At 45.7% G+C, this 12,899-nt stretch overlaps 1 protein-coding gene and 1 long non-coding RNA gene across 4 annotated transcripts in view; one reads left to right on the top strand and one right to left on the bottom strand.

The window, feature by feature from the left end:
- The first annotated feature begins 2,174 nt into the window (after positions 1–2,174).
- LOC310756438 (uncharacterized protein) lies at positions 2,175–10,915 on the top strand. Of its 3 annotated transcripts, none has more exons than XM_083600520.1 (4): positions 2,175–2,600; positions 3,860–4,237; positions 4,627–4,813; positions 6,523–10,915. In XM_083600520.1, the coding sequence occupies exons 1-4, from the start codon at positions 2,250–2,252 to the stop codon at positions 8,964–8,966; spliced, it is 3,360 nt and encodes a 1,119-aa protein (XP_083456646.1). In that variant the 5' UTR covers positions 2,175–2,249; the 3' UTR covers positions 8,967–10,915. The 3 variants fall into 3 exon arrangements, with proteins under 3 accessions (XP_083456646.1, XP_083456647.1, XP_083456645.1); XM_083600519.1 differs by having other exon boundaries at positions 2,180–2,600; positions 3,857–4,237; XM_083600521.1 differs by lacking the exon at positions 3,860–4,237 and having other exon boundaries at positions 2,179–2,600.
- The window catches only part of LOC310757362, a 29,967-nt gene continuing 26,653 nt past the window's right edge, over positions 9,586–12,899 (bottom strand). The window contains exon 2 of the long non-coding RNA XR_014545104.1: positions 9,586–11,356. This is a non-coding gene — a long non-coding RNA (uncharacterized lncRNA). The remainder of the gene's footprint in view (positions 11,357–12,899) is intronic.

The following is a 12,899-nucleotide window of genomic DNA, read 5'->3' as shown; positions in this document are numbered from 1 at the left end:
TCTCCTGTGTGTCTTGCTTAAGACTGGGGCCCTGTCTGCACGTTACATTTAAGCCAGTATCATACCACTTTAAACAGGTACATCTTCTCCCTAAGAACCATGGGAAGTGTAGTATCAAGGGTGCTAAAAGCCTTAGAAAAAAACCCTCCCCATTGCCCACACAGAGCTACATAGTTCCCTGTGAAGAGGGATTGTCTGTTAAACTACTCTGGGAACTGTAGTTATGTGAGAGGAGTAGGGGCCGCCTCATAATTCTCAGCATCCTTAACAAACTACACTTCCCAGGGTTGTTTGGGGGTGTCTGTAGTAAAGGAGGGGATCTAAACCCACCATCTAAGCCAACATCACAATCCGATAATACGTGGAAGAGAAACAGGAATGGGGAATGTGGGGTGGGTGTGAAAGCCGTAAACTATACTAACTCGTTTATTAGGGACAGGGGTGGCGCTGTGGGTTAAACCACAGAGCCTAGGACTTGCCAATCAGAAGGTCGGCGGTTCGAATCCCTGCGACGGGGTGAGCTCCCGTTGCTCGGTCCCTGCTCCTGCCAACCTAGCAGTTCGAAAGCACATCAAAGTGCAAGTAGATAAATAGGTACCGCTCCAGCGGGAACGGCGTTTCAGTGCGCTGCTCTGGTTCGCCAGAAGCAGCTTAGTCATGCTGGCCACATGACCCGGAAGCTGTACGCCGGCTCCCTCGGCCAATAAAGCGAGATGAGCGCCGCAACCCCAGAGTCGGCCACGACTGGACCTAGTGGTCCAGGGGTCCCTTTACCCTTTACCTTTACTTTAACTCGTTTATTACAACAGAAGAATCTGGAGTGGGTTGGACACGGCTCTCTCAGGTGGCCAAGGCCTCAACCACAGAAACCTGGGTGTATGGGAGCCGTTTTCCCACAAAAATAGCTCAGAAACAGCAATTTTGAGATTTTGACCCAAAAGCTCAAGAATTTTTCAGTTCAGATTTTCAGTTTGGAATATGGCAACTCTAGCCAGGAGGCAGGCATTTGTGCAGCACCCCACTTCCCCCAGCCCTCCATAAGTCACCACTGCCTTAACCTATTTGCTTTTGCATTTGGAAAACCTCGGTTATTATCACCAGTGAACCCATATTTTAAAAATCAATACTGTTTTTGTAAAATAATACTGCTTTTTTATTTCTTTAATTGGAGAAAGAAGAAAAGGATAGTTTACTATTAAAGAGGAAGCCCAACTCAAAATGTTATTCCAGAATCACTTAGAAGCTTAACATTTTATAAGCTAAAATTTAAGTGGTATCCAACACCTGCCAAATTAAAGAAAAGAAATTAAAGAAAAATATATCATATGCTACACTTATATACTACACTTGGATCTGAACTTGCTAATTTTACCTAAAATGGTATTTCAGGAATTTTTCATGATGAGGATTTAGAAACCAGTGACTGCACATCTGATCACAACCAGACTTAGTACAACATTCTGGATAGCTTATACAGTATATGCCAGATCTATTCCAATTATATAATAAATTTTGAGTTACAGATAGGTAGCCGTGTTGGTCTGCCATAGTCAAAACAAAAAAATTTTTTTTCTTCCAGTAGCACCTTAAAGACCAACTAAGTTAGTTCTTGGTATGAGCTTTCGTGTGCATGCACACTTCTTCAGATACATACTGAAGATACTTCTTCAGATATGTGTATCTGAAGAAGTGTGCATGCACACGAAAGCTCATACCAAGAACTAACTTAGTTGGTCTTTAAGGTGCTACTGGAAGAAAAAAAAAATTGTTTTGAATAAATTTTGAGAAAAAGCTTTCTAAGCCCACTTATTAGAGATGACACAGAAAGGGGAAGGGATTTTTGTAGGGTGTTTAAATCATTGGACTATTGTGTACACAACGTCAAGGTAACATTACACTTCATTTTCACTTTATCTCACATGGGGCTCGAACCCTGATGTTAGAAGACATCTGAAGGCAGCCCTGTTTAGGGAAGTTTTTAATGTTTGATGATTTATTCTATCTTTTTTTAAAAAATAATTCTGTTGGGAGCTGCCCAGAACGGCTAGGGAAACCCAGCCAGATGGGCACAGTATATTATTATTTTATTTTTATTTTTATTTTTATTTTTATTTTTATTTTTATTGCTGTATTATTATTATTACCCCAACAGCTCAGAGATTTGTGTACACGGGGACACAGATGGCGGCGTGTGAACATCCCTAGAGAAGGGTGCAAAAAGCTTGTTCCCTGCTGCTCCAGAGCTAGGAATGGACAGATCTCATAGAGCTAATCCATTTGCCCCGACAGCTAAGAGCAGAACCTCCAGGATCAGAAGCAGCGGGCTGCAAATAGGAGGGCAGGGGAAGCAGCAGGGCGGTCTCGCAGCCCTCGCCTTGCAAGGGGGCGCATCCAGCCTCGCAGCCTCCCAGGGCCCAACCCACAGCCAGCGAGCTCCGATGCCCAGAGAGGCAGGAAACGGGGCCAGCCAGGGGGACTCGAGAGCGGCTGCACTTTCCTGTCCCCCGCCGAGGAGAGCGGAGGAGCAGCGGGCAGCGGCCTGGCGAGTTTCCCCGGAGAGGAGCCGGATTCCGGTGCAGGGACGGAGCGAGGAGTCCGAGGTGCAGGAGGCGGCGGGGCGGGAGGAGGAGGAGGAGAGCACGTGCGCCTGGCAGGATCAGGCCCCGAGTCCAGCCAGAGTCTGCAGGGCGCCCCCCAACCGGGCAGGAAGGGGAAGGGGCGCAGCTCAGGGGCAGGGCATCTGCAGGAGGGCACAGGGGCAAACATCTCTGGCTCAGGCTGGCACGGACCCTGCCGGAGACCCTGGGGAGCTGCTCCCTTCAGTCCTGAGCTCAAGGGGCAGAATGAGGGGTCCAAGGCAGCTGCTGCTTCGCGGTGGACGATGCATATAGTCGCTCACAGATCAGCGGCGTAGCTGGGGCTTTTGCCGCCCCTCTCCCTGTCCCTCATCAGGGAGCCCCGTCCTCTTCCACGGTCCTCCCCACGGCGGAGAGGGAAGCGGAGCCAGGGGGAAATGGAAGAGCAGTGCAGCAGGGAGGTGTCCCCCTCACACCCTTTGCAGGCCATTTCGACGGTCCTCCCCACGGGGGAGAGGGAAGGGGAGGCGGGGGGAATGGAAGAGCTGTGCAGCACGGGGGGGGGCTCTTACTGTGCAGCCCCCTGACACCCTTTGCAGACCACTACTCCTGCCCCCCTTCCTCTGCCAGTGCCATTGATAAATCTATCGCCCTCATTTGTGAATTGGTCTGATCGCCTTTGAAAGCTCTCTTTGCCACCACCATTACCGCATCTTGTGGCAATGACGTCCATCAGATTCATTTAGCAAGGAAATGGCTTCTTTTGTCTTCCCCACATCAAGGAGGCCACATTCCACATCTGGAGGCCACATTCCAGTGAGCTTTGTGGCCAATGTATGCACATGCATGCGCACACAGAAAAGAGATGCAGACCATAAAGTCACAGGCACACATGCCAGAGGAGCTGCACACACTCACCAGACATGCCATCTAGCATACATACAAGTCTTGCAAACACAATCAGCATGTTTAGACCTTCCAACCCCAGTGCTGGGGTGGAGGAGAAATAAGAGCACAAGAAGACCCTGCTGAATTAGTAATGAGATCTGTGGAAAACAGACCTTTCTGATTGTTCTTTAGAAATCCTCTTTAAAGAGCAGCCAGAGGGATCATTTATTTCTAGAGCAGAGCTTTTACCCCATTTCAGCACTGTGCTGATTTGTGCTGAAATTGGAGTTTAAAAGTTCTCTCTAAGGGCCCTTTAGGCACCATTCTCTCCAGGACAGACAGAGATCTTCATCCTATGATCAGATCAGGAGATGTGTTTATTTCTTTTCCAGCAGGGTGGCGTAAAAATGGAAGAGCAGAGACCCAGGAGACCCATTCAAAGGGAGAGACTGGAGTGCACAGGAAGGAAACCTCCTGCCGGCCAAGTTGGGACCATCAGGGATCTTCTACCTCAAGCAGATTTACATCAAATTAAGCAGGAGGCAGAGGAGGGGCAGCCGCAGCAGCACTGGGAGGCCCAGAAGCAGGATTTCCTGAAGACGATGCAGCCCCCTTGTTCAGGGTGGGAAACCCCACAGGCTCACAGTCCTCCCCACTCCGGGGATGGTGTCCTCTCCTTCAGGGGAGCTGCGGATGCCAGTCGGAGGCCCAATGGGAGAGCAGGGGGGACAGACCAGACCCTGCTCCCAGACACTGAGGGACTTCTGGGAAAGGTAAGTGCCCTCCTCTCACCTGGGTTTCCAGGACCTGGAGGTCACAGGTCCACTGCCTCTAGACATTGAGGTTCTGTTTACCTATGGTGATGAATATTCTTTCATCCATGCAAGGGCAACCCATGTATTCAAAGCAGTCCTTTGCAGATTAACTCTTAAGTTCTATGGGGTCTACTCTCAGGCCACTAATGTGCATACCATGGCAGCCTTAGGAAGGGAGGTGGGACAGGCAGGTGAAAGGAATTGCCAAAGGTGTTTGAAAATGGGAGGGGGATCTTGGGAAGGGGGTGCCCAGTTGGGGCTTCTCCAGGGGCAGCAGAATGTCTTGGGCATGAGAATCCCTGCAGGGGCTCTCAGACTCCCTTGGCTTCTTCTTCCCTCCCTCCCAGGAAGCTGCAACTGGCTCTGGCTTCTGCGCTCCTCAGGAAGCTGAACCTGCAAACCTAGCTGAGACTGAACCTGCAACCCTGGCCAGGATGGAAGGAGGAAGATGGACGGGTGACCTGGTCAGGCTGTCTCCCACATCCCTCCCCACAACCTCTGAGCATTCCCTCCCAGGACCCTTGGAGAAATCTGGTGAGTTCCAGGGGAGAGGAGATGGGGAGAGGGATAGATGGATGGTGGAGGGAGAAAGAGGAAAAGATGGAGAGGAGACAAATGGAAGGAAGTTCCTGACATTAAGGAGGAAGGGGTGAGGCCTTCTCCAAAGCAGCTGTTTGTGTTTTGAATCCTTTTCCTAAAGTAGTGGGGGCAGATTTTCTTCCTCCAGGCTTTGAAATCTTAGATGTTATATCCCCAGCAGGAATAATTGATGATAATGATGTTGTACACCAATCCTGAAAAATGGGTGAAGGGGAATGGAAATGCTTCCCATAATTATTTATAATTCATATATTTAAATTGTTTCTATTACCTTTGTTTTTTATGGACAGGGTCAGAATGATACATCCCACCAGCATCAAAACACAATAAATGCATGCACCTCCCCAGTTGGGTGGGCTTAAGGGACAAAGGACCCGTTATCATGATACACGATTCCTGTGGCTGGAGGCTCTGCACTTAGGATTGGGCATATAAAGTCTAAAAGTTTCTGTTATTATAAGCAAATTGTGTAAACTTGCCAATCTTATGGACTGGGGTTGTTTGTGAAAGTGAGTGAGTGAGTGAGTGAGTGAGATAAGAATTTATAGCGCTCTGTAATCTTGTCCGTCCCGAAGCTTCCATGGAGATGCTGTGGTACAACCTTGGTTCAAAATAAGTACAGAAAGCCAACAAAGAGCCTCACAAGTTTATAGTGGCACCAGCTTTCCTAGTCAAGAATCCACTTTGCCAGACTGCTGCCCACAAAAGCTTAGGAGTCAACTTAGCGGTCAACTTTCAGATTTGAAAATAAGGGATCAGCAGCCTCACCTGTCGCCACGTCCCTGTGGCACCACGTATCCTGCTCAAAATTCCACTTTGTCTGACTGCAGCCCACAAAAGCTTAGGCCATAATACATTTATCAGCCTTTAAGGGCTGCAAAGATGAATCAACAGAAGCATAGTTCATCTATGGAATCCATCCTACAGGAGACAGTGACAGCCAGCAACTTGGATAGCTTGAAAAAAAGGATAAGACTGACGTCTCTGCTCTGCCCTCACGGTCGTAGGCAATAATGCTTCTTGATACTAGTTTCTGGAAAGCACACGAAGGCAGAGAAGACTCTTGTGCTCCAATCCTGCTTGCTGGTTTCCCACAGGCATCTGGTTGGCCTCTGTGAGAAGATAGATGCTGGACTAGGTGGGCCTTTGCCTGATCCAGCAGGCTCTTCTTAGGTTCCAATATATTGCAATATTTTTACAGTTACATGTAGCACTTAAGTTTTATTTATTTCACAAAGGAGACACTGTTACTCGAGCCTGAGATCATTTCTTCAATTGAGAAAGAAAAATACAGAGATGTGTCTAATAAGCCAATTCCACCATTTTGTTGTTGTTTAGTCGTTTAGTCGTGTCCGACGCTTCGTGACCCCATGGACCAGAGCACGCCAGGCACTTCTGTCTTCCACTGCCTCTCGCAGTTTGGTCAGATTATAAAATGATGGTGCTTTATTAAGTGTGAATGCAGTGATCATGTGTTGCTCTTGCCATTATCTCATCTGCTTTCCAAAAAATTTGGAACCTAGAGAGGACAGTGGAGAATGGAGACGGTGTTAAAATGAGAGACGGTGCAGGTTGGGATTGACAGGTGTTCAGTTTCTTTTTTGTTTTTCTTGAAAGTCTAACACGATTCTCTTTCCTCCCAGACTCCCAAACAGGTGAGGAAGATGAAGGTCAGAATTCTGTGGAGCCACCTGTGAATTCATTGGGAAGAACAAAGAAACAGTTTAAATGTATGGAATGTGGGATATGCTTTTATCACAGTGGAAGTCTGAGGATACATCAACAAACTCACAAAGGAGAGAAACTATTTGAATGTATGAAGTGTGGAACGAGCTTTAGTCATAGTCAAGCACTTAGAATACATCAACGAACTCACACGGGGGAGAAACCATTTGAATGTTTTGAGTGTGGAAAGAACTTCAACCGGAAAGATAAACTTACAGAACATTGGCGAACTCACACAGGGGAGAAACCATTTAAATGTTTTGAGTGTGGAAAGAGCTTCAGTAAAGATGAAGCACTTAGAATACATTGGCGAACTCACACGGGGGAGAAACCATTTAAATGTATTGAATGTGGGAAAAGCTTCAGTGAAAGTGGAACACTTAGAATACATTGGCGAACTCACACGGGGGAGAAACCATTTAAATGTACTGTTTGTCGAAAGAGCTTCAGTCGTAGTGGACACCTTAGAAGACATCAACGAACTCACACGGGAGAGAAACCATTTAAATGTAATGAATGTGGAAAGAGTTTCAGTAACAATGGAGCACTTAGAATACATCAACGAACTCACACGGGGGAGAAACCATTTAAATGTATTGAATGTGGAAAAAGCTTCAGTAACAATGGAGCACTTAGAAGACATCAACGAACTCACACGGGAGAGAAAACATTTAAATGTATTGAATGTGGAAAAAGCTTCAGTAACAATGGAGCACTTAGAAGACATCAACGAACTCACACGGGAGAGAAACCATTTAAATGTATTGAATGTGGAAAGAGTTTCAGTAACAATGGAGCACTTAGAATACATCAACGAACTCACACGGGGGAGAAACCATTTAAATGTATGGAGTGCGGTAAGAGCTTCAGTCAAAGTGGAACACTTAGAATACATCAACGAACTCATACGGGGGAGAAACCATTTAAATGTATTGAATGTGGAAAAAGCTTCAGTGAAAGTGGGAAACTTAGAATACATCAACGAACTCATACGGGGGAGAAACCATTTAAATGTATTGAATGTGGAAAAAGCTTCAGTGAAAGTAGGAAACTTAGAATACATCAACGAACTCACACGGGGGAGAAACCATTTGAATGTTTTGAGTGTGGAAAGAACTTCAACTGGAAAGATAAACTTACAGAACATTGGCGAACTCACACAGGGGAGAAACCATTTAAATGTTTTGAGTGTGGAAAGAGCTTCAGTAAAGATGAAGCACTTAGAATACATTGGCGAACTCACACGGGGGAGAAACCATTTAAATGTATTGAATGTGGAAAAAGCTTCAGTGAAAGTAGGAAACTTAGAATACATCAACGAACTCACACGGGGGAGAAACCATTTGAATGTTTTGAGTGTGGAAAGAACTTCAACCGGAAAGATAAACTTACAGAACATTGGCGAACTCACACAGGGGAGAAACCATTTAAATGTTTTGAGTGTGGAAAGAGCTTCAGTAAAGATGAAGCACTTAGAATACATTGGCGAACTCACACAGGGGAGAAACCATTTAAATGTATTGAATGTGGGAAAAGCTTCAGTGAAAGTGGAACACTTAGAAGACATCAACGAACTCACACGGGGGAGAAACCATTTAAATGTACTGTTTGTCGAAAGAGCTTCAGTCGTAGTGGACACCTTAGAATACATCAACAAACTCACACAGGAGAGAAACCATTTAAATGTAATGAATGTGGAAAGAGTTTCAGTAACAATGGAGCACTTAGAATACATCAACGAACTCACACGGGGGAGAAACCATTTAAATGTATTGAATGTGAGAAAAGCTTCAGTAACAATGGAGCACTTAGAAGACATCAACGAACTCACACTGGAGAGAAAACATTTAAATGTACTGAATGTGGAAAAAGCTTCAGTAACAACGGAGCACTTAGAAGACATCAACGAACTCACACGGGAGAGAAACCATTTAAATGTATTGAATGTGGAAAAAGCTTCAGTGAAAGTGAATATCTTAGAATACATCAACGAACTCACATGGGGGAGAAACCATTTAAATGTATGGAGTGCAGTAAGAGCTTCAGTCAAAGTGGAACACTTAGAATACATCAACGAACTCATACGGGGGAGAAACCATTTAAATGTATTGAATGTGGAAAGAGCTTCATTCAACGTGGAGACCTTATAATACATCAACGAACTCACACAGGGGAGAAACCATTTAAATGTGTGGATTGTGGAAAGAGCTTCAGTAAAAATGGACACCTTAGAATACATCAACGAACTCATACGGGGGAGAACCATTTAAATGTATTGAATGTGGAAAAAGCTTCAGTGAAAGTGGGAAACTTAGAATACATCAACGAACTCACACAGGTGAGAAACCATTTAAATGTGTGAATTGTGGAAAGAGCTTCAGTAAAAATGAACACCTTAGAAGACATCAGCTAATACACACACAATGAAAACTACGGGTTTATTGAATGGGGAAAGGGCTTCAGAGGGAGTGGAGACCTTAATATTCATTAACAAACTCACATGGGGGAAACGATATAAATGTATGGAGTTTTCCACTCAAGGTTCACTACTTACATCAAGAAACTCCTAAAGGGGGAAATCAGTTGTAAATGCATGGAATGATGTTTTAGTGTTTGTACTTAAATTTGCATACAGATATATATGTATTAAAGTAATGAAGATCACATACACTAAATGTACAAAGTAAGTGGCAACTTGTTGCTATATGAACAGGGAGAGAGTGTGAATCTGGAATGCTCAAGGTGTGTGTTGAATCTGTTGAGTTTTCAGGTCTGCCTTTCACTGCCAAAATGATGGGCTGCCCTTGTCTTGTAGATCAGTATTCCAGGCGCTCATTACTTGAACTTTGCATAACCCATTGAAGACCTTTTTACTGATAGCATTTTCCAGCTGAATGAAAAGGTCTCTGTGTTAAATGTTCATTTGGTATTGCTTTTAAAACTCATCTCCTTTTTTCTGTGCTCTTGTGTATCTGTTTGAAGCTGTTTTTATTAAATATTTTCTGCATTGGCTCTTGACCTGTGGAAGGTGACCAGTAAGGGTGTTTTTTTGTGTTCCTTAGTTCACAGAAATGTTTTAAAGGAATGTGAAAGAATTAGGGCTAGGGGAGATGAGTGAAAGGGACTGAGGTGTGGGAGACTGATTTGTTGTGAATGTGGGAGGTGGAGAGGGAGAGAAGAGAAAGCTCCGTTATTTGGTCAGGGCTGTGGCTAAAGGCCTTGGTCCAGCTTTTCTGGGAATTGTAGTCTCAGGATGTCCAATTGTAGTTGGCTGAGGAGGCTCAGAAACTTCTGAGAGGTTCCTCCCAGAACTACAGTTCCCAGAGTTCCTAGGAAGCGAAGATGGCTGTGAAGTCTCTGGACAGAGGTCAGCAACCTAAGGGCCACGGGCTGGTTCTGACCCGAATGGGTTCTGGATCCGTCCCACAGAAGGTCCAGAAATCGCCTCATGGTTCTGATTCATATAGTTTGGGCTGCACCATTTCACTCTCTCTTTTTCTCTTCCTGACGGCGGCGCCTCCTCCCTCCCTTCTGGCTTCTCCCCCGCCCTGCAGAGGAAGGGGGCCAGCCTTTGATTGGTGCCAGCAGCATTGTTTCCCTCTGATTGGTTGCAGAGTTCCTTTGTTGGTTATACTTGCGTCTATACAAATTGCATAGCTTTTGCCCCTCCATAAAGAAATGGGGAGGAGACAAGAGCTGGAATAGCTGACCAGAAGGAAATGTAACCTGGGAACTTCATGTTGCTCCCCAGCTCCCTGAACCCAAGAAAAGACTCATCCAGGGAGGCAGGTGAGCATCACAACTAAACCCCACATTATGCTCTCCAGTAGCTAATCGCTCAGACAGGGCTATTTTCATTCAGTTCTTTGTGTTTGGGGGGTGGTGGTTTTACCTTCCCTTCTTCCCTTGCAATCATGACAAAAATGAAACCTCCACAGCAATGCTTTTAGCCCCAGAAGAGGAGCTCCCCTTGGTGTCAAGGAAGGGGTCCAAGGGAGTGAGGAGATTTCACCCCTCCCATATCCAAGAATCTCCTGATGAGTCTGGTGATTTTCCAGAGAGGAGGGGCAGTGTTCTGCTCTCTACTTATTCTGCTCCAGCACCACATCAAAGAGTCAGTCAGTCAGTCAGTCAGTGTGTTGGAGAGAGAGAGACTTAGTGTTAGAGATCGTGTGTATAGATAAGGTTGCTGCTAAGAGCAGCTGCAGGCACTCAGTGCGGTTCAGCATTCATTTATGCTTAGAGCTCATTAAGCTCTGTACATAGTTGTGTATTATAGCTGTAGATAGAATAAAGAAGATATTCTACAGAGCTGCTCTCCGAGTCGTTTATACTCTGCTATACTCTGCTGTGCGACGACTGTCTTCTTGTGGAAGTGAATCCGGTGCTCACAACTCGTAAGCTGTGAGTCCACAGCACTTTGACCTGTTCCTGTGCAGAAGGTGGTCTCTGGAAGTGCTACCCAGCTCGCCTAGCCCAGTCGGGGCTGAAGTGGATGAGTCCAGTTGGTGGCACTGGCTCGAGGGCGATGCTGACAGGGAGCATCCAGAGCCTACCATCCTTTTTTCCCTGGCCCCTTCCCCTCCTCTCTCTGCCATTCCTGGCCCACTCTTGACTCCCCAGCAGGTGACTAGACCTGTCTGTGATGGTGAGATGTCCTGGCCGGTTGAAGGACCACTTCCTGTTTCCTGGAGCTCCATCCTGCCTTTTCATGCAAGGTGGAGTCATGAAGCAGGTGAAGGCTGAGGACACCTAAGGGTGACCCGGGGGGGTGTGGATTCTGCTTAACCTTTCCCTGTCTGCTCCTTTTCTGGATCAAAATCCCCGCACCAGAAGGAGCAGTGTGAGGGCACAATCAATGTTATGGAGCTGTGTTGAAAGGCATTGCTTCAAGACCCTAAGAGTGTCAGCATCGCCCTTGAGCCAGTGCCACCAACTGGACTCATCCACTTCAGCCCCGACTGGGCTAGGCGAGCTGGGTAGCACTTCCAGAGACCACCTTCTGCACAGGAACTGGTCAAAGTGCTGTGGACTCACAACTTAGATTTGTGAGCACCAGATTCACTCCAACAAGAAGACAGTCGTCGCACAGCAGAGTATAGCAGAGCATAAACGACTCGGAGAGCAGCTCTGTAGAATATCTTCTTTTATTCTATCTACAAATATAATACACAACTATGTACAGAGCTAAATGAGGTCTAAGCGAAAATGCTGAACTGCACTGAGTGTCTGCAGCTGCTCTTAGCAGCAACCTTATCTATACACATGATCTCTCTCTAACAGTCAGTCTCTCTCTCTCTGACACTTTGATGTGTGGCTGGAGCGAAATAAGTAGAGAGCAGGAACCGCCCCCTCCTCTCTGGAGAACCAGCAGATTCTTGGATATGGGAGGGGTGAAATCTCATCCTCCCCCATTTCATCCGACCATTCAAGAATCTAAATATAACTGCAATTTACACACACACTCCAAAAGTTGTTCTCTGCTTACAACCTTGGTAATATATCTGCAGGTATCTCTTTCCTCCTTATCTAAGACACTTTTATCACAGCATTGAACAATCACTGCAATCACTCTGTGTTCATTAGGAAAGAGTTAAATCATAAACCTCAATCTGTGGTTTACACAAAATACACATTGTGATTATACAAACGAATAAGCAGCTTCTAGAAAAATCTTCATACACGTTTCTCTCTCTCAGATACAAATTGACATTGCTCATTTAGGCAGATTTAAACAAACCATTTTTTGTACTTAAACACACGCTTACTCCTTCAATCCTGATCCTTTTAACATATTACACACGAACAACTTTAGGTCAGGTAAGGAAATAAATAAAGTGTTTTGTGCTACTACTGCTCTCAGCACACTTCATGCCTGCTTTAAAAACCCCACCAGAGTTGCTTGTGACCGCAGCCTTAGCGAACTCTTCGGAAAACCTTTTCGGTGGTACACCCTTGGTTGTTCTCTCGGATCTGCACAAAACTCTCTGATCCTCTTGTTCTGGTGCTTCCTCCTCTTTGGGAGAATGGGGAGCTAAAGTATATGAAGCTGCTAAGTCTGAATCAGCGTCAGACTCACCTGAGGCTTTTGGGCTCTGATAATCTGTGCCGCCATCTCGATCTACACCGGCATCAGAATTATCAATCATATCAGAACTTGCCTCCCTCTTAACTGTCTTTGCCCCTTTTACACCATCATCACAAATGGGATGGCACTGAAAAACGCCAACTCTTTTCCAATGTGGATTTTCGTCAATACTCCTGGATAGCCTTATGGTTTTTGTGTCTGTAATCA

This window comes from Podarcis filfolensis (genome assembly GCF_964270895.1).
Source record: "Podarcis filfolensis genome assembly, chromosome: 2".
In the NCBI taxonomy this organism is placed as follows: Eukaryota; Metazoa; Chordata; class Lepidosauria; order Squamata; family Lacertidae; genus Podarcis; species Podarcis filfolensis.
Note: the sequence above shows the minus strand (reverse complement) of the source record. Positions and strands in the feature narration are given on the sequence as shown.